This window comes from Mustela lutreola, chromosome 14, assembly GCF_030435805.1.
Source record: "Mustela lutreola isolate mMusLut2 chromosome 14, mMusLut2.pri, whole genome shotgun sequence".
Lineage (NCBI taxonomy): Eukaryota > Metazoa > Chordata > Mammalia > Carnivora > Mustelidae > Mustela > Mustela lutreola.
In genome coordinates this window covers 51,588,228-51,608,601 of record NC_081303.1, presented here as the reverse complement: position 1 = coordinate 51,608,601, position 20,374 = coordinate 51,588,228, and the positions used below count along the sequence as shown (strand labels likewise).

The 20,374-nt window shown below is 47.2% G+C and overlaps 1 protein-coding gene across 9 annotated transcripts in view; it reads right to left on the bottom strand.

Annotated features, from left to right (window-relative positions):
* SRGAP2 (SLIT-ROBO Rho GTPase activating protein 2) overlaps positions 1-20,374 on the bottom strand; it is a 231,543-nt gene that overhangs the window by 54,044 nt on the left and 157,125 nt on the right. For 8 of the 9 annotated variants that reach the window (XM_059146580.1, XM_059146587.1, XM_059146583.1 and 5 more), the window contains 5 exons: positions 16,821-17,036; positions 16,108-16,236; positions 7,853-8,077; positions 4,054-4,155; positions 2,833-3,030 (listed from right to left, as the gene is read on the bottom strand). In XM_059146580.1, the coding sequence (XP_059002563.1) occupies positions 2,833-3,030; positions 4,054-4,155; positions 7,853-8,077; positions 16,108-16,236; positions 16,821-17,036 (870 nt within the window). The remainder of the gene's footprint in view (positions 1-2,832; positions 3,031-4,053; positions 4,156-7,852; positions 8,078-16,107; positions 16,237-16,820; positions 17,037-20,374) is intronic. The other variant, XM_059146582.1, reaches the window with a different exon arrangement.

The following is a 20,374-nucleotide window of genomic DNA, read 5'->3' as shown; positions in this document are numbered from 1 at the left end:
AATCGATGTCCTCTTGGCAGATCGATTTGATGACAGCCGACAATGACTAGACAGCTTTCTAGCAGCCCTGTGGGTTGCTAGGCACACTACCTACAAGTCAAAGCCATGGTAGGGGACCTCTTCCCAACTTTCCAAGGGAGGGGAGCTTCTAGGATGCTCTACTCTGATGTTTCTGAAGGACACAGAAAAAACCAGGGGCGACGTCTGTGGAGGCAGCAGACGAGGAAAAGCACATCTACAGTTCTGTGGGCTTCGTACAGTGTGGCAAACACAGGTAATCATGCTAATATGCACACCCCCCCTTATTTAAATGTCTATTTTGCTACCCCCCAAAAAGCCCTTTTATCATGAAATGAATTATTTGGTGCATTCCCAGCACTAGTTACAAAAATGATGAACTCTCTTATACATCGATTACTACAGAAGCCCAGACAAAAAAAGTGCTCCTGTTAGCCGTGAAAATTTGGACATAATTTTGGTAAGTAGGCCCTCCGGCCACAAAAGACAGGAAGTGGACTAGGAGCGAAAGGGTGGGCAGGATTTGAGGTCATCGGTTTGGATATGGTCATCCCTGCTCTTACTAAGGGTCAACTTTGAACGCATGTCATTGCTTTGCTGAAAGCCAGAAAGTAATTCTGACAGTCTTAAATACAGATTTTTATGTCAAAATTTCTTATTTAATAAGAAAAATGGAAATTTGCTGCAATGTAATGAGATTGGGTCATTAAGTAGTGTTCTATCTAAGCAGTGCAGACAGACCAGCCAAACAATCCTATTATTAAAAGCCTTTAGAGTGTTCAACAACCTCCTGAGATAAGAAAGCTTGGGGTGGCGAGACAGCCCTCATGATAGACAAGAAGTTCTCGTTCTGTCTAGCCCGGGCTTTGCATGCCTTTATGCTTTGTACAGACTGCTCTTTTCTCAAGGAATGCCATTCTCTGCTTGATTCACTGCCTGGTTCACTCATCCTTCAAGGTCAAGCACAAAAGTCACTTTGTATGAGATGTTTCGCCAACTCCACCCATCCTGGCCACCATTCATGTGCCTGTGCACGTAGCTGAAAATTTTCATACTTATTTTTTTGATTGCAAAAATCAACTTACTGTAACTTTTGAAACATACAAAGTGAAAATGGAGGCTCTCCCTTCGGATGCCTAATCCCATCATTCCCCTCTGCACTCTGCACTCCCAGCATTCCGAGCATTGGCACCATGTTTAGCACAAAGAAGATCCTTGATAAGTTACTGATGAGTAATTCAATAATGATTAATGAATAAGTTAATAATGACTGTAGTGACAATAAATTTTCAGCACTTAATGAGCACTCTGTACAGACCAGGCAGTGTGCGAAATATTTTACAAAAAGGATGAATGGGACAAAATATCATTCCGTTATTTCTCTGTGTAGATTTTAGTATTTCACTCATAAAATATTCAAGAATGTTATGATGAAATGAACTGGGAAAACACTAATCATTTGTTAAATGAAAGCAGATCATAAAACAGCGTGCATAGCCAACATCCCACTTTTTGTAACACATTCTAAATACATATTCACAGAGATGTTTGTCTGCGCAGAGAAAAACACCAGGAAGGGAATATGCCCTAATACTGTTATCTCAAGGTAGTGCGATTATGGATGATTCTTACTTTCTTCCTTTTTGTTTCTAAACTAATATCATTTGGATGTTTCACTTCATATAACAAGAAAAAAGTCATTTTAAAAGAATAATACTGTTACATCACTCCTTTTCAAAGTCTCCTCCAAGATTTAAAAAAAAAAAAAATCTGAAGAATTCTTAGTTTTAAGTAAAAAAAAAACAGATTTCTTTTTTTAGAAAACATAGCAAATCACTAGTTCTTAATGGAAAAAGGGCAATGTTCAAAGAAGAATTAAACAAATTGTTCCAGTTGGGAGGAAAAATTCAATTTACTGCATGCAGATTGTGTTTCTTGACTAAAAAACAAGTTAATCCCTCTCATTCAGAATCAGTTTGCACATTCACCAGCTACATTTCATCTCACATCTGCAAATTTAATTTCTCCTTTCTTGGTTGTCAGAAGATGAGAAAATAAATTTTAGTCCAGGCAATGAATCCTACTTGGCAAGCTCAAAATAACTTAATTATTAAAAAAGCAGCACCAAAGACCAGCCAGCAACCTTCCAAAGGACTGTTAACACAACCTGAAAATAATCGGGTCTGTTTGTCTAACAGAAGAGTAGGATATACACAGATAAGAAAATACAGTGTTTTGGAATCCTCTGGAAACCAATGACACTGCACATGACCTGTCCTTTTGAATTTTAGTCATTTTTATGAAAGATAATTTTCCATCAGCAAAAATTATAAAATAATGTCATCGCATCACCTAGAAGAGATTATCAACTTTAGAAATAAGATACGTGTTAGCCAGAATACATTGGATATAATTCCCAAGAACTAAGAAATAAAGATCTCCTTTCGTGATTCCCCGTGGCCGAGTAGGAAACTTTCCAACAGAAGCCTACTAGCTGGTTAATAAAAATTCTTTAAAAAAGAAGAGAAAAGAAAAAGAAAAGAAAAGAAAAGTCTTCAGGGGCAAGGAAAAAAAGGAAAAGAAATCTTCCTGGCAGTGTACTTGGGAGCACCTTTCTCTTGGGGGATCCCTGTTTGATACCTACAACTTAGAGATATCTGTGTCTTAACTGAAGCTGAGGAATGGTCTCTGAATATGCCCAGATCGAAATTAAAGTATTCAAAGTCTGCCCTTCCAAGACTCGACCAGGACTCCGGGTTCCAAGTCTCCCTGTGGGCTGCAGGTGCTCCTCGAGAGCCATCAAGCCCCCCTCACCGTGAAATAGAATTGCTCGGTCTCTTGCTGATTGGCCCTCCTCTTAGCGATGCTGGGCTTGCTCATGAAGGTTTCTGAGACCGTGGACTTGACGGATTCCATAGAGTTGCTGTACTGGAAGCAGTCGGACACGTCAAAATCCTCAACAGTCACAATGTCCTGGATGGTCTGGAGAGTGGCTTCCATCGTCTTCTTTACCTGTCACGACAAGGGCCAATGTAACGTGTGAGGGGCAGGGAAGGGAGAAGTTGGGAGGAGTGGGAGAGAAGGGGCTGGAGGGGACTGGGGCGCTGCTGTCAGAAGGTGCAGCTCTGCTTCCCATCGGACGGTGCTGAGAGAGTGACCACCATCACACGGACTCTGCTCCACAGTGCTCCTCTTTTTATAGAAGACCTAAAACCACCCCCCTCCTCAGGCTCTGTATATGACCCAGCTCTTTTATTTAATGTTGACTTTTGAAATTTAATATTAGCTCTGGGTTACAATGGAAGTGCTAACGGGGAGAATAAAACAAATCCAAACCAACCTCATGATGTAAAGAGCTGGTTAAAATGTGAGATTGGCCTGGTCCCACCACACCCCATGCTGTTTCATGACCTTTAGCAAATCAGTGGATTGGCTGCCCCATTGGCCAATGAAGTGACACACCCCCCACCCCAACCCGGTCCTTCCTGATCCTCCTGGGAAGAGTAAGACTGAGATGCCAGGTAAGAAGTCTCCTGAGCACAAACGAAAGAAGCTGGACAATTAATCATGCTGCCCTTTTGAACTAGCTGTTGAAAGCAAGGACGCTGGGTGCAGAACAAAGTCCCCCTTTTCTAAGAGGATGGAGATGTTTTAAGTGTCAAAGTCAAAGGCCTCTGTTTGTTTGAAAATGCTGGAAAAAGCCAGGCATGAGGGGGTGGTTTCAGAGACACAATATTGTTCACACAGCTGCCAAGTGCCATTTTGATTAAATGTGTAGAGGGGGAAAAAAAAAAGCATTTCGCAAAAGCTCAAAATAGAGCTCAACCTTTGGCAATGCAAGAGCAACTTCCTGGAGTTCAAGGGCAGGATGTAGCAGAGGGGGAAAATCCAAGGCTACGCTTGGCTAGGAAACGTTTGCAGCAGCCCGGACCTTCTCTGCATGCTCCTTCCACCTGCTCCCAGATGGGCAGCAAGAAAGAGGTTCCACGGGGAAACTCGGAGGCTGGCTCCCAGTCTCCTAAGCAGGAAACTCACCTCTTCGTTCTCAATCTTCAGAGTGGACAGGCGGGACTGCAGTTGCTGGCATCTCTGAACCAGCTCACTCTGGACAGGCTGCTGGGCACAGAGCTGGGAAGCCTGCCAAAAGAAAGCAACACCAGGTCAGGAAGAGGACACGGTTCTTCTGGAGGTTCCAGAGTCCCATTACTACTAATAAAAGTACTCATGTTCAAGCTGGAAGCCTCACAGTTTCTCTGTGAAAACAAAAACCCCAAGGCAGCATGTGTGAACCTCTGCCAGGACCAAACAGCACAAGGAGGGAATGAGAAGTGGGACCTGTTTGGAAAGACCAGGTCCCTCCATAGGGGGCCCATCCCCAGGCTAGTGCCTGGTGGGCTCTGCGGCTCCGCAAAAGCCAGCGCTGGACCAGCGCAGGGTGCTCCAGCGCCATAGACACAATGCTTTGGCAGGGAGGGTTTCCTGCCAGGAGTCCGAGTGGCCACCTCTCCGGCCCCTCCTTCATTCCCCTTCATGTATGAGAGTGAAAGCAGCAGAGAAGTGGGTCAGGAGGCTAGCTTGCCGCTGCTGGCAGCCAGCATGTGTTTATAAATCTGGGCCATGCATGAGAGCTCTGACTCAACGAGAGAAAGTGTAAAGCCAGGAGCAACTCCACGGGCTGTGCTTGAGGGCCCCAGAGGGCACAGAATCTGGTAGAACTTGGCACTTTCCAAGAGCCAACCTTCTGCCCCAGGTTCGTACCAGATCTGTGTAGGAGAGGAGTCTGCCCTTCCCCTAAGGACTGTAGTCCACGAGCTTTTCCTTCTCTGACAAGATGGCCGAGCCACCATCTCCCGATGGGGGCATGGCTGTGGCATGGGCACGAGATCACCCACAGTCTCCAGGATGACAGATGAGGAACAGAAGGCTGGCAGATTAGGAGGCAGGACCCACATGGAGGCAGCTCCTGTCACCTTGCCACCACGTGTCCCTTCGCCTCTCGTCTGCAGAGAGACATCTGGATAGAAAATGGTCTCCCTCTTCCTCAGCAATGAGTGGGCACATTCACATGCCCACAGACCATTCTCTTGCTGGGAAGACAAAACCTCTCTTCAAATGGAGAGGGCTGGGACTTGACCTTTTCCTCCATTGGCTTTTAAGCTCCCAACGGACTTGACCTCCTCCCCCAGCTGAGGGGCTGGCCTGAGCCAGCTCTCAGATCTGAAGAGAGCTGACTTCACTCTGGCTCTTGGATAAGCAGACACAATGGAGAGAGCTCAGTGGCCAGGATGGGTTAGAGCCAAGAGTGAAACTCTCTGGCTGCCTGATGTCACTGGTCAGGCATCCAGAGCCCCACAAGCCTCTGGGGGCACCAAGGGTAGAGCCAAGCGCCTCCTCCTAGTACATCTGAGAGTGCTTGGCATCCACTCATGTGCCGAGCGCCCCCGAACACCCGTCAGTGTGGGGCCTTGGCCAATTTCAGGGCTTCCGGTCAAAATGCCACCCGAACCTTGGCCCTAATTCAAGGACTTCCAGGCAGTTCCCTCTTGTTGCCTCCATAGTCTACAGACAGCCCACACCGGTGGGGACAGACAGGCTGTGGGGACCAAGAGAAACTTGCCTTCTCATCTCTTTTTCTTTTCTATTCCTAGGAAGGCGGGGCTGGAACGCAGAACCTTTGCAAGATCTAGGGCTGACCCTGGCCCCTGCCTGGCTCTGTGGCTGGTCAGCTGTATCACAGGGAAGGAGGGCCAAGGCCAGAGAGTAACTACTGATTTTAAAGCAACCTAGACCTAGCAGGGAGGACCCACGTACGCAAAACGGACCTCCATGCCTATGCCTTTAAGAAGCAGCAGGGCTGCTGATGCATGCCTTGGCCGAGGTCCTCTACCGGGGTGCACGGTAATGTGTTCCAGCTGTGCTCCGGGGTAGGAAACCGAGGCACTGACAAGGCTACGAGGGGGCCCGAGCACCCAGCATTCGCATTCTCCCTTTATGGAGACAAGCTGTTTGGCTCCGAAGGCGACTCAGTCAACACCAGAAAAATGTATCACTCCGCTCAGCTGGTCCCAGAGTTCCACTGATTTTTGGGAAGGAATGTCAGTGGCAGCCGGAGGAGGGGACTGGAAGACAAGCTGGACCAGAAGCCAGGGCAGGTGAGGAATGGGGCTTCCTGGGGCTCGGTGGCACACCCCCACCCCCCCACCTCTGACTGCACACTCTGCCATTTCACTTCCCCATCTGTTCTGACACTGACATTTCCTAAGTCACAGAAATGGAAACAAACTGTGCAGGGTTTGGTTTTCCCTGAGGAGGGGAAAGAAATCATCTCTACATTTTTGTCTTTACGATAGAAATGTCCCATACTCCACTGTGGACTATCGATGACAGCGAATCCTCTAGTGACACTGCCAACAGTTGTCATCCTGGGACAGGGTTTTCTAAAAAGCATCTGGATACTAATCCTGTTGGATATACTATTCCCTTGTTGAGAGGACATGGTTGTTTCTCAGTCACCACACATCCCTTCCTCCTTCTTCTGGCAACTCGGGCCTGACTAGCTTCTGGGGGAACCTCCCACCCCACAACTCAGGTCAGACATTTCGGAAGAGGCTCTCCCCGACTCGGGGGTGGAGCACGTGACGTAGGTATTAGCCAATCAGCCAACTGCAGACCCGCAGCCACGATCAGTGGCTCAGGGATAAACACATCAGCCAATCAGAACGAAGAAGACACAGTGAGACTTTTGTGGGGGTTTCTAGGAGGGAAGCAGATACTCCTTCTACTGGGTTTGGATGTACAAGAAGATTCAGCTGGAAATATAGTCATTTTGGCCTTACGGGAGGAGAGCCTACCTGAGAATAGAGCCAAGATACAAGATGTGACGCCGAGAAAAAGAAAAAAAAAAAAAAATCGGAGTCTTGATAACTTACGACTCCTAAATCCAACCATGCCTGAAGATCTTTCTATTATGTAAGCCTACACATCCTCCTTCCGGTTTAGCCCGGAAGGTAAAGGGTAGCTTCTATAGACCGGAGTAGGGTTCACTCCGATATGCATGCAAAACCACCCCCAGTGGAACTAAAAGATTCAGAGTAATTAAAACCAAAGAGCTTCTTGTTCCTCTCACTTGGTTTACGCCCTTCTTGTTTCAGTCTCAGAGGGGAAAAGTTCAAAACAGGGCCCCCATGTTCCTGTTACCCAGCCTGGGCAGACAGCATCAGGCCTCTGGGATGACATCTTAGCTCCTTCTTGTCCGTCTTAGCCGTTCTTTTTTGTTCAATACCCAAGCAAAGCTACACCTTTTATTGCAGTCTTCGAATATCAAGAGAATGAGATCCTTTAGATCTCTGCCAAGTGACAAAGGATGACATCACTACTGCCGCACTTAGCCCTCCGTCCCTGTCAAAAGCTGCGAGTATCTTCCCCATGTTAGCTCTTCCTCCAGACTCACCATTTGGAGGCCTTCTCCAAATCTTTCCCTCTTCCCATACTGAACTGTTGGTTTTTATACACCTGCTGTCTTTCACCTCTTCTGATCCTGCTGGACCCCTGGGTGCCCCTCCCTATGCGTATTTCCAACTCTCTCTCCACACACTAGACTGGAATCTCCCTGAGGGCCCTAATCCCCCACGTCCACGGTCAATCCCAGCAAGTGCTCGGTCGCTACCTGCTGCTCCGTAGCTATTTGCCGAGTGAGTGGAATGCTCCTCACCCACCTGACAGGAAGCCAGCCCAGGCCTTGCTCTCCCCAGAATAATGTGGCCTCAGTGTATGAATCCAGGCACAAGTGAGCTCAAGCTCCTTAGGGAGTGTGGTGATGGGAAGAAGACCTCACCATGTCCCCCATGTGGGGCTGGAACTCAAACTTCATAGGTGGGCAGAAGACATTGTTGTACATCTCCATGAGGCGCTGCTTGTCACTGGTGGCATCCAGGTTCTCTACGGCATTCTCGATGGCATCCAGACCTTCGTGCTTTGACTGCTCCAGATTCAGCTCAGCGGAGAGGAAGGTGCGTAGCGCCCGGTTCAGGCTGGCATGGTAGCCTAAGTCACAACACTGCTGTGGGACGGAGAAGGCACATGAGCAAACCATAGACAATCCCAAGGCTTGGCAGGAAGGGAGGTGGCCCCCGGGCATCTCTGACCATATCAGAGCGACTGGCTGTGCAGCCAGAAGGCTGACATCCTGACTTCCAAAATCCAGGTGAGATTTCTGGTTTCTACTCCCAATTCAGTGGAAGACACACCTCAGGGGACTACAGGCTGACTTGGAAGGAGAGCACTCAACAGGACAGAAGGAAACTATTTCATCACACGCTGCACAGGGCTATCCAATGAGGGTTATCCAATAATAACGCTCAGAAGAGCTGAGGGTTGAAGGGAATCCTCTTCTACCTTAGGGTTTCTCTGGGGATACCATTATAACAAAATTCAACAATGAAAATATAGCCTGCCACTCCCCGAGGGTCACTGTGGTCAAGTCACGACATATGAACCAAACCAGGCCACCTCAGCATTTAAGGTTCACAACTCACAAGTCTCCCAAGAGCAGTTCACTTACACCAACACTGAACCCCAGTGGGAGGAGAGGAGAATGGGGAGCAGACCCTGTCCTCTGTCATCACTCCCACCGTTCTAGGACAGGCCTTAGCAGCAGACTCGGATTTAGCATTTAAAAGATGGAAAACTTCTTTAAGTGTCAGTCTTAACTGGGCAAATTCAGATCATGTAAAGGATTCTGATTTTCTAAAGCAAAATGAAAAAAAAAAAGGTATGAGAAAGGCAATAGTATCCAAAAAAAAAAAAAAAGGGCACTGACAGGAAGTCAAGCAACCTTGGGAAAGCCAGTCCCCAACCCTGAACCTGTACTCTCAGCTGCAAAATGAACAGATTTGGCCAGGTCGGTGGTTTTCAGGCTGCAGATGAGAGCTCTGAGGTTTTTTGTTTTTTGTTTTTTAAAGATTGCATTTTTTTTTAAAGATTTTATTTATTCATTTGACAGATAGAGATTATAACTAGGCAGAGAAGCAGGCAGAGAGAGAGGAGGAAGCAGGCTCCCCGCTGAGCAGAGAGCCCCACATGGGGCTAGATCCCAAGAACCCGGGATCATGACCGGAGCCAAACGCAGAGGCCTTAACCCACTGAGTCACCCAGGTGCCCCGAGAGCTCTGAGGTTCTATGCCAGTGCTTAGGCTGCTCTCGAGAAGGGGGTAAAAGGGCAGCAACCAGTAGGACTTGGAGCCTCCTATCTGGTTCAACCAAACCAGCTCTGCTTTTTTATCTACATAACAGATTGGGATCCTTTTTAATTTCAGACTTTATATACTTATTTTTGAGAGAGAAAGAAAGAAAGAGAGTATGAGTTGGGGGATGGGTAGTGGGAGAAGCAGGCTCCTCACTGAGCAGAAAGCCCGATGCAGTACTCAATCTCAGGACTCCAGGATCATGACCTGAGCCAAAGGCAGACGCTTAAGTGACTGAGCCACCCAGGCGCCCAGTAGATTGGGGCTCTATGTAAGGTCTGATTTGAAGAAAGAATTCTGCTCGAGAAAAAGTCTGAAAATACTTGTACTAATTATAATCTCTACGGCCCTTCCTCAGCAGTGGCATTTGGTAACTCTATGACAATATTCCCCAACCCTCCCAAAGGACCCCGAGATCCAAATTCCTTGGCCATCCATTATCCCCTCTATTGCCCAAGCAGCTCTGGGATCCAGAACCTGAGAAGAAACGTCAGAGAAGAATCCACGGGTAGAGTCAGACCATCTGCCGGACTGCTATTTCATTCCATAGGCAGGCATCATATTCACTTCCCCCCGCCTCTCCCCTCATCATGTTCACATCGGGAGCAGCCACGATTGGGGAAGAAAAAGCACGTGGCGTGCCTCCTCCTCCGAGCATCTGACAAGAAGCTCAGCGACAGAGCGCCTGTCGGGCTGGGCTCTGGGTCGCTGCCAACAGGCGCTGGCAGGTGCCTGGCGGCCGTGGAAGAACAGCAGTTACAGCTTAACTAGAGGCGGAGGATGGAAAGACATCAAATCCAGTTGGGAGGGAAGAGCAACTGGAAGCGAGACAAAAGCAGCTGATTGGGAAACTTCATGTGCAGGAGCCCTTCCTCCTCTGAAAGGCGCTGCTGGGCTAGCCAGGCTGCCCTTGAACTTGGAAACCTTCCTGACGAGCCCTGCGCAGACGCTGATGATGAGCTGGGTGCCTGCAGAGTCTGTGAACAGAAATAAGGCAGCGCAGCGCGCAGGGCTGAGCGAGTGGGGAGCTCTTTAGTGCAGGAGAGAATGGGGGGTGGGGGCGGGGCGCCCTTCCTCACCTTTGTATTTCTGGTGACTCCATTCTCTGCACCTCTGCCCCGATTCAGACCCGTATCCCACACCAGAGCTGTCTGCTTCACTGTCTTCAAAGATGGCTTTTGTTAGGCCACTCCCCTGCTGATGAAGAACCTACAGAAGCTTTTAGCGTTCAAACCTTGCTCAGTTTGGGAATTTAAAAATACCTCTTTTTTTTTTTTTACTCAGTATGCTTACCGTCTGCCCGACGCGTGCTAAGTGCTTTATGTACGTTCTACGTCTGAATCCTCATACTAATCCCAGCGAGGCTGGTATTATCTTCATTTCCCAGACCAGAACGGTGAGGCGAGGTCACCAGCCAGAACTAATTCTCATCTGTCTTGCGGTCTGACCATCGATACCATCTCCCTCCGTTCCCTTCCTCAGGCTCTAACCAAGGACATGCTCCTGCTTAGGGCAGAGTTTGGGAAAGCAGCAGGCCGCAAGTCAGCTGCACGACCCGGAGCGAGCAATTTAACCTCTCTCAGCCTCCCCTGAGGACAACACCGGCCTCACCGGTTGTCACGGGGCTGGTAACAGGCAATGTCCTGAGGCACATCTGGCATCATGCAGACACTTCCACATCAGTCCCCAAGATCCCCAAATCCACTGACCACTGCCCTTTACCCAGCATCCTCCCTTCTTGACGTATTTCCCGCTCTTCTCTCTTGTCGGAAATGGACCCCATCTTCAAAATCCAAATCAAATCCTCAGCCTCTGGAAAGCCAGCCAGCCCTGCAACCCTGGCATCCACTGAACTTGGCCTCTACTCAGGACCACACCACACCAGCCCTCACATGACACAGGACACACTCCCTCACTCTGAGACTTACCATTTTCTATCACCCCCACCAGAAGACAAGCCTCAAAAAGGGCCTGGCCAGCGTCATTCCTTCATGGTAGCCTCCTCCACCCCACGAAGGCCTTGCTCGTAGTAGGCATTTCATACACATCAGTAGATGGACGAGTGGCCACCGAAGCCCTTTGTGTCGCTCACTCTGTGCGGCCTATGGAAGGTAGGGAGCTTTCTCCAGCTGCCTGCTGCCTCTTTGATCTAGCTGTTCTGTAGCTTCTCTGTGCCACTGAGTGGGGGCCTGACTCACAGTGTGCCCTCTGGCTCCTCTGTGCCTCCAGCCAACTAGGGAGACCCAGGATAGGCTTTACAGAGCCTTAGCTATCCACAGATTTCCGCAAGCACGACAGCCGGACACTGAGGCCTTAGCAAAGAAGCAATTTCTGGCAAGGTTAGGTAAACGGAATTTGAATATTTCATCTCTGTTCCCAAGAGAATCCTAGTGAGTGGAGGCAGCACATTATTTTCCCTCACAATGGGGACAAGGTAGGTTTTCAGTGGCTTCTGATGAGTTCCGTGGCCATGCCGAGCTCCCCTGGCCATTTCTGGGTTATATAAATGTTTGATGAAAACTCTCTCAGGGGAAATCAAATTTTTATAAGAATTTAATGATAGCCCATCCAGATGTGTGAGGACTTGAGTTGACAGCTCATTAACCCTTTACTAGCTCACGTCCTCACCCAGAGACTCTGGAGAAGGCCTAGAAAAGAAACATGGGTGTTTCATAAGATCTACTTCTAGTTCACACAGAAGGGAAAAATAAATGCCCTTTGTAAGTTTCCTATGAAGCTGCATTCCTTCATGGCCAGCTTGGGTGCTCGTGGTGTCACGGATTCTCTCCCCAAGCGCGGAGCCCTCACAAGCCCCCAGCTATGCTTGAGGACAATGCCCTGTTCTTCATTCATCCATCTGCTCCTGGGTTGGGAAAGCCACAGGAGGACGGGGGAGGAAAGCCACATTCCAACGAGCCTACAGCTCTCAGACTCCATTAAGTCGGCTCAGAGTGTCTTTCTGGCCTGAAGTCAAGGTTTCCTGGTACGTGTCAGATGCCTCATGCGGGTTTCTACAGTCCAGGTTTCAATCTTGTTATATTATCAAATGAAGTCAAAGGCTAGTCCTCGTGTCAGTGTCCTGGCACTGACAAAAGTAACTTTTCACTCAACCTCAGTGCCTTCACATACACCGCCCTTGCACACCACGAGGAGGGAGGCAGCATAGTGTCCGTCACGCAGAGGGCGACAGACGGGCACAAGATTCATCCCCTGTCCTAAAGCAAGTTCTGGATCCTGTCACGATCAGAACGGCAAGGTACCCAGGCTCCCACTCACTCCTGCCCCCACTGCTGCTGTGTGGCCCAGGTGTCCTTTGGCCATTTTTATTGCCTTGATCATCCCAGAAACCACTGATACGGGCACTAGCAGGGGTGCCGACCAGAGATATCAGGCTGCACAAAAAAGGCCAGGTTTGAAGAGCATGTGCTACAAAACCCCATCTTCGTGACGTCCTGCAACGGGCGAAACTAATCTATGGTGAAAGAAATCAGAACAGTGGTTGCTTTGGGTGGGGGAGGACTGACTGGGAAGAGAAAAGAGGAACTTTCTGAGGCAATGGAGATATTCTCAGTCTTGACAGAGATGTAGGTTACAAGCGTGTCTGAATTTATCCTAACTTTTGAAACTGTAACACTTACTCTTGGGCGGTGTATATAAATTATATCTCTAGGCAGTATTAAAAGACACCAAAAGGAAAAAAAAAAGTCTTGCCTTAGGAAATCACCTTCTTCCCACTCCTTTTACTCCTGTCTTCCTTCAGTGAATATACTATGTGGTCAGCTGTGTATTAAGCACTGTGCGTATGTTTAAAAAAAAGAGAAGGGGTGCCTGGGTGGCTCAGTGGGTTAAGCCTCTGCCTTAGGCTCAGGTCATGATCTCAGGGTCCTGGGATCAAGCCCCGTATCGGGCCCTCTGCTCAGCGGGGAGCCTGCTTCCCTCTCTCTCTCTCTCTGCCTGCTTCTCTGCCTACTTGTGCTCTCTCTCTCTCTCTCTCTGTCAAATAAATAAAATCTCTAATGAATAAATAAATAAAAAAGAAACCTTAGTTTCTCTATGCCCAACATGAGGCTTGAACTCACAACCCCGAGATCAAGAGTCATATGATATGCTCTCCCAACTGAGCCAGCCAGGTGACCCAGTTTCTATATTAAGGTAAAGAGAAGACTTGGTTCCCGTCTTCATGGAGCGTACAGATACTAAGAAACATTCCTCTGTTCCTAGTGCAGTCAGTCAAACTTTTTTTTACTTCCAGCTTTCAATAAGAAATACATCTTGTCACACACCACCCCCCCCACCTGACAGTTTCACAAAATAAAACTTAATCTAAGTATGATATACCTTAGATATTCTAATTTCCTTCTCATTCTATTCTAGTCTGTTCTGTTCTATTCTAGTTTATTCATTTAAAAAAACAAACAAACAAGTCAAATGCATAAAAGTGATTTCATGACTCCCCCTAATGGAACATGATCTATAGTTTGAAGAACATAATCCTTGGGCCCCCCGGGCTTCCCTCAGCATTGCAGTTAGCCAGTTTCATAGAAATTAACTTTTTGTAGGTCTATGAACACCTCTAGGGCAAAAATGATTTTATACATTTTGTACCCTTGGTGCTAAGCACATAGCGTCATTCCAAATAAATATTTACTTAGCCACATAATGTTATCAGCTTTAAAAAGGAAAAAGAGAAATCAATCTTTCCTCACTTCAGGAAAAATGAAAACAAAATAAACAACAAACACATCAAGAGTGATTCGGCCGTCTGAGTGGCCTGGAAGGCTACTAACACGGACCCGCCCACAGTAACCTATACCCACAGCCGAGCTGAGCTCTAAGGAGGCCGAGAAGATGCTTTTTCATGAAACTTTGTACCATATCACATGAAGATGGGCCCTAACATCTTTTTTTTTAACTGAGAATAAGGTGCAAAATACCTTACTTCTTGGACTGATTTTAAAACACCCACACACATCTGATGGAGGGTCTACGGACTGCAAAGGTGATGACTGACACAGCTGTAGCCCCTGTCTCCGTCTGAGGTCAGTATTCTGGTAAAAGGGGCAGGAAAGTTGTTGTTCTGGGGGCAAAGAGGTGTGATGGACTGCATGGCCTGATTTTTTTTTTTTTTTTTAAAGATTTTATATATTTGACAGACAGAGATCACAAGTAGGCAGAGAGGCAGGCGGAGGCAGGATCCCCGCTGAGCAGAGAGCCCGACACAGGGCTCAATCCCAGGACCCTGAGACCATGACCTGAGCCGAAAGCAGAGGCTTTAACCCACTGAGCCACCCAGATGCCCCTGATTCTTTTTTTTTTTTTTTAACCAAATGTGAGATATATAGCAGAAATGGAACATAAGAAAGAACTGATTCTCTTTCTTGTGCTGAGAACAGGCGTCGCTCCCGACAGTGAAGAGCCATTCCCCTCCTGAGGAGAAAGGATCCTGTTTAGCGCTCTAACCTCCACCGAAGGACGGTGCTGAGACAGCATCAACAAGCAAAGAGGAGAAAGTCGTGCCTGGAATAGGCCTAAGGGTTCCCCTTACCCGGTGGGACCACGACACCCAGGACATGAACAGGCAGAAGTCTACCAAATCAAAAGTCCCTGGCTGTAGGAACTAGTTTGGAAAAGTTCCCCAAGCATGTGAAGCCAGATTTCAGCACCAAGATCAAGTCCAGTTCCTCTGTTTGCCAGAGAGAGAGGTGGGGGAGAGGGCAGCACGGCAGAGTTCCAAAACAGGTCAGTAACCAGCCCCAGAGAACCTGAATCTTACACCAGACCCCAAATGCTGTTGCGAATTGTGGCAGGCTCACTCACTGAGAAACCAAGTCAGGCAGGTGTGCCAGGTCTGGCCAGAAGCTTTTAAAGCCCAGTGGCTACCTGCGGACAGCTAGAGGCCAATATCAGGCTTCAGAGAGGAGACCAGCCTGGGTACACCTGAGTCAGCTGGCTCCCGGCCCCCCACTTGAAGACTAGAAGGAAAGGTGTATTCCTGCAGCTATAGTCAGGGCTGGCTCAGGAACAGGGCCAGGTGGGTGTCTGTAAGACTCAATGTAAAGTTTGAAGAAAAGCAGCAGGAGAAGCGAGGCCAAGGTTGACCCCTAAGGCAAAAGACAAAAAGCATATCCCTTGTGCCTAATGAGTGCAAAACACATGTGCCTATTTACCGGCTTCTCTCATCATCTTTGCGTCACGAATCAGAAAGCACGGGCCATAGGTCAAGAGCATCTAGCTACCTTATTGACCAGCACCTTCGAGTGCAGTGTAACTGCGGGCAGGTAACCTTCTTGAGCCCTAGATTCCTAATCTTCAAATTGGAGACAGTAGCACTGATCCAGAGGGTGACAGGATAGTCAAATGAAGTAATACTAAGAGACGTCAAGTACCAGCTAAATGTAAGGCATGATCTTCTACCTCTGTAACTCTAGCCATTCACATCTGTGTGCAAGCAGTGACCTAAGGGAACGGTTCCTGAGAGACAGAAGTGCACTGCAGCTACGAGCGTTGAGTTCGTCATCAGACCTAGGGACAAATCTTACCTCTGTCACTTATTAGCTGACTGTGGGTAAACTCATCTAAACTCTGAATTTTAAACTGTACAAACGAAGAAAAGAGTGCCCTCCTCCCAGGATTGTAGTAAGAACTGAATAAGATAAAGTAAAAAGGGCTTCACCTCTTCTTGCCTGGTACATGGCAAGCCGCTAATGGACCACAGCTACTGTTGTCATAATTCTTCTCAAAATGCTCCAAGAGGCCGAGCAACAGAACTACAGAACTGGGCAACACCTGACCAGTTCTCCAAACCCAGGAAAAAGGCGCCCCTGAGCCCCCAGCTTGAAGCACTTACATCAATAAGGTCAGACAGGTCGTGGATGTAGTATTTGAAGACAGATGCATTGGTTGCTTCCAGAGCCAGTAAGTACTCATTCCGGGCTTTAATGGCCTTCAACTTATTCTCTGTGTACTTGGCTTGGCGCTGAAAACAGAACAAAAGTTCAATTCTACTTTTTTTTAAAAGGGGAGATTGTGCTCTAAAAGATGAAAGTACAGTACATTTGAGAACCACAATAGTGCGGCTACTCCCTGTGCGCGTCTGCCTTAAATTGGGTTCTAATTCTGTTTAATGAGATTCAAGGGCATAATGTAGATCAATCCAGGAAAGGTTAATGAGGCTCCCTACTTTAGATGCATGTCCCACTTTGGTTCTGTCGGCAAACACTGTTCTCCATCCTTTACCACCAGCTGGAAGAAGGGGTCCCTACATCTGCCCCTGAGTACGGCACAGCTGAAGCCCAGCCCTAGGTCTTGTGGGCCCTCTCCCAAGCCTTTCTTCTGATCCTTATGAATGTGCTACAGGCAAAAGCTTGGAGCCCCCACACCCAAGTTCTTCTGGTACCTACAATGTCTTCCAGGGCAGATAGCAAGGACTCACTTTTGGCCATTAGGCACTCAAGGAATGAGTTTCTTTGTTCCGCTCTTCATAGCACCTACTGAAAAACTCTCAGTCCTGACTTCCACAGTGTTCCTCCCCAGCCCCTACAGTTGCGGACGCATACATACCTTCTCCTTCATCTTCTCAATCTTCTTCACCGAGCTCCTCCGGACGTGCTTCTCTTCAATGCGGACATTGGACGAGGAGTCGGGGGAGCGTGGGGTCTGCCGGTCTTCCTGCTTTACCGATTTTCCAAATTGCTTCTCCTCCTGCTTCTCTGCCTCCTTTAGCTTGCTCTGAGCACTGATGCTGTCGGCATTGTACATGTGATAGGTCTTCATGACCTGCAAGACACCCCCGCCCCCACCCCCAGAGGTCAAGCCAATAGGGTCAATTCTCCGCTTTACAGACTACCAGATTCAGCTGACCTGTGCCATAGGAAGGAAGCAACATCCTCACCCTCTTAAGGGAAAGGTTCTTAAGTGTTCCGCTCAGCCAACACTGCATATTAAAGACCACTCCAAAGCACAGGAAAGCAGCATTTGAACGGAGCCAATGTCTTCTTATTAAAAGGACTTTACATCGTCCATCATGTGTTATTTATTTCTATTTATCAACACCTGTAATCATGACTCTTTTATATCAGCTAAGTGATTTCCATCACAAGACCTTCCATCACAAGGTCAAGTACACAGGATATGTACGTCACCACCACTCGGATCCCAAGAGCAAAGCCCTTCCGGGGCAGAACAGGAACCCTGAGAGGAAAAAGCACAGAGAGGGATGGAGTCTCCAGTGTCCAGCACAGACACAGACGGAGCAGTCAATACTTTCGGGACCTTTCAGATACAAAACGGGGAAGAAGAAAGGCTCCCAAAGCTCCTTCTAGTGGCCTAGCATTCTAAGGATCCGTCTGGCCCACTTCATGTGGGTCAAGCACCCTCCGTCACGGGAGCTAATTAGGACAGCAGGGGCAAGAACAATGGTAGCTCTTGTTTCTTGAGCATGTAGTATATGCTTGGCTTTGTGCCAAGTGCTACACACACATTTTCTCATTTCATCCTTACAGTGACCCCGGGATCTAGAAAACAACCTTATGAAGACTGTTAACCCACACAGCAATTCAGGTGAGAGCCCAAGAAGAAATAAAACCCACATCGGGTAAAGCTCGAGTTGCCATAGGAAGGAAGTAATATTAAAGGAGAAAAGAACAATTTTCACATTTCCCACCAAAGCCACTGTCTGGGGTCCAATCTCTTTTCTTACAGAGGAGGCAGGGAAGGCTAGAACTCGTGCGTGCTTCCTCCCAAAGGTACATCCAGCCGCAAGATGCCCGCTCATCCCTGCTGGAGCTCTCTGTTTCTACACAGGGAGCCTCTGGCTTCTATCTGGGAATTAAAAATGCTGATTACAACCAAGCGAGCTCAAGTTCGAGAGTGCTGACATTTTGATGCCGCGTGATCTCTTTGACAGGGAGAAAGAGTGTGGGAGCCCGGTGCATGTATGAGGGCGCAGGGTGCAGACAGAACAATGGGGAGTAAGGGTATAATACTGACAATGAAATCCACTGCTTACCTAGTATGTGCTGCGTGTCAGAGGCTTTATGTGAGCTGTCTCACTGAACCCTCACAACTCCTCCATAAAAGACATGTGATTATCTCCACTTTTAACTATGGGGAAACTGAGGCACAAAGAGATTAAACTATCCCACACAATGTCACACCACTCATACATGGCAAAATCAGGATTCAAACTCAGGTCTGTCAGACCACAAAGTCCACATTCTGAGCCACTAGGCACCAGTGTCTTCCTCTTAACAGGACCAGAGCTGGGTTAGCTAGGAGGAAAGGTTAGTTTAATCAAGACCGGGTTGAAAAGAAGAGCTGGTTTTATTAGGGCTTTGTGTTAGAGAAGTGGTCCTAAGTGGGGGCTAATCTGGAGACATTTTTTTTTAAATAAAGATTTTTATTTATTTAACACAGAGAGATCACAAGTAGGCAGAGAGGCAGGCAGAGCGAGAGGCAGTGGAAGCAGGCTCCCCGCTGAGCAGAGAGCCTGATGCGGGGCTCAATCCCAGGACCCTGAGATCATGACCTGAGCCGAAGGCAGAGACTTTAACCCACTGAGCCACCCAGGCGCCCCCTGGAGACATTTTTGATTGTCACAACTTGGGAGCTTACTACTGGCATCTGCTGGACAGAGTCCAGGGAGGCTGCTAACCACCCAGGGTACGGGACAACCCACCACAAAACTGTCTGCCCAAAACATCCATGGTGCTGAGGTTGAGAAATCCTGGATGGACCTTATGGGTATACTAATCTCTTAGGGTCAGCAAGAAGTGGTGGAAAGAATAAAGAATATCAGGCCATCGACAAAATCAAAGTTCATTACAGTTTAAATGTCTCATTTTGGCTACAGAACTTTTTAAATCTACTCTTCACCTTATTTTCAACCTGACATCATTTTCCATAAGTATAAGATCAACTCTCCACTCTTCTATACTGGTGAAATGATATTTAGTAACTGGTATCATTAAAAACTTTTCTAAGTAATTCAAACCATCCCCTAGATTCCAGAGTGACTAGAAAGTGAGGAAGAGGCACGTATTATCCAGGCTGAAGAAGGGTAGACTACTTTTTCTTTCTTTTCACCTGAATATGATTCAAAAGCTTGAATGAATAGTTGAAAAATGATTTTTAAAAAAGTGAATTTTCATTTCACAATGATACAAGAAACACTATGAATGAATATGAATCAAAAAAGGACTCAAAGGAATAATGCCAAGAAGACAACAATGAAGTAATAAAACTTAGTGATTTATATTGCTCCTTTCCACTAAAGAACTCTCTGTGAAAGAGTAAAACACCACCTAGTCCAGGAAACTATGAGTTCCAAAAGGTAAGCATCACTTCCTCTTTTGTGTTTTCTTCTCTTCTCCACAGTTGGGAAATGTGTCATGTCCACAGTTGACAATTTTACAATCAATGTGGTTGCCTGAAAGACTTTGACTTAATGACACCAAATCTGTCCTCTATGGAAATATGGAAGAAGTATAGCTAGTATCCTTCAACTCAAGGAAAAACTGAGGTACCCAGGGGTCAAAGCTTAAATAAGTGATACCAAAACAATTGGGAAAAATAGGGAAGTCAAGACAAAACTTGGAGAAATAGACATATATACATATATATGTGTGTGTGTGTATATATTTATATACATACATATATATATATATAGAGAGAGAGAGAGAGAGAGAGACAAATATAAACTAGGGGGAAAACTCAGAAGTCTAAATTCTCAGTTATACAAAGAGAATTCACTTTACTTCAAAAAACAAATTCTTAATTTATGCCATTAGCCCTGATCTCTCCCCAAGCCACACTAAAATAACAGAAAAGAGTTTTTATTATTTCTTAGATATAAACTGAGGAAAATAAAAAGAATGAAAACAGCACATAAAAAGCGGGGAGGCAAGTAGTGAATGATCCACCAAACCCTAAACCACATGAAGGCAGAGCCAAGAAGCAAGCTGACTTACATCACTGAAGCCCTAAGAGGAACTGGTGGCAGTGGGATGAAGATGGGAGTTAAAACAAGAGAAATTACCGAAAGCCTAGAATTGCTGGACTACCAGGCCCCATCCTCTCCCCCTCCAGGGAAGACTAGAGGCACCTTCTCTTATAGA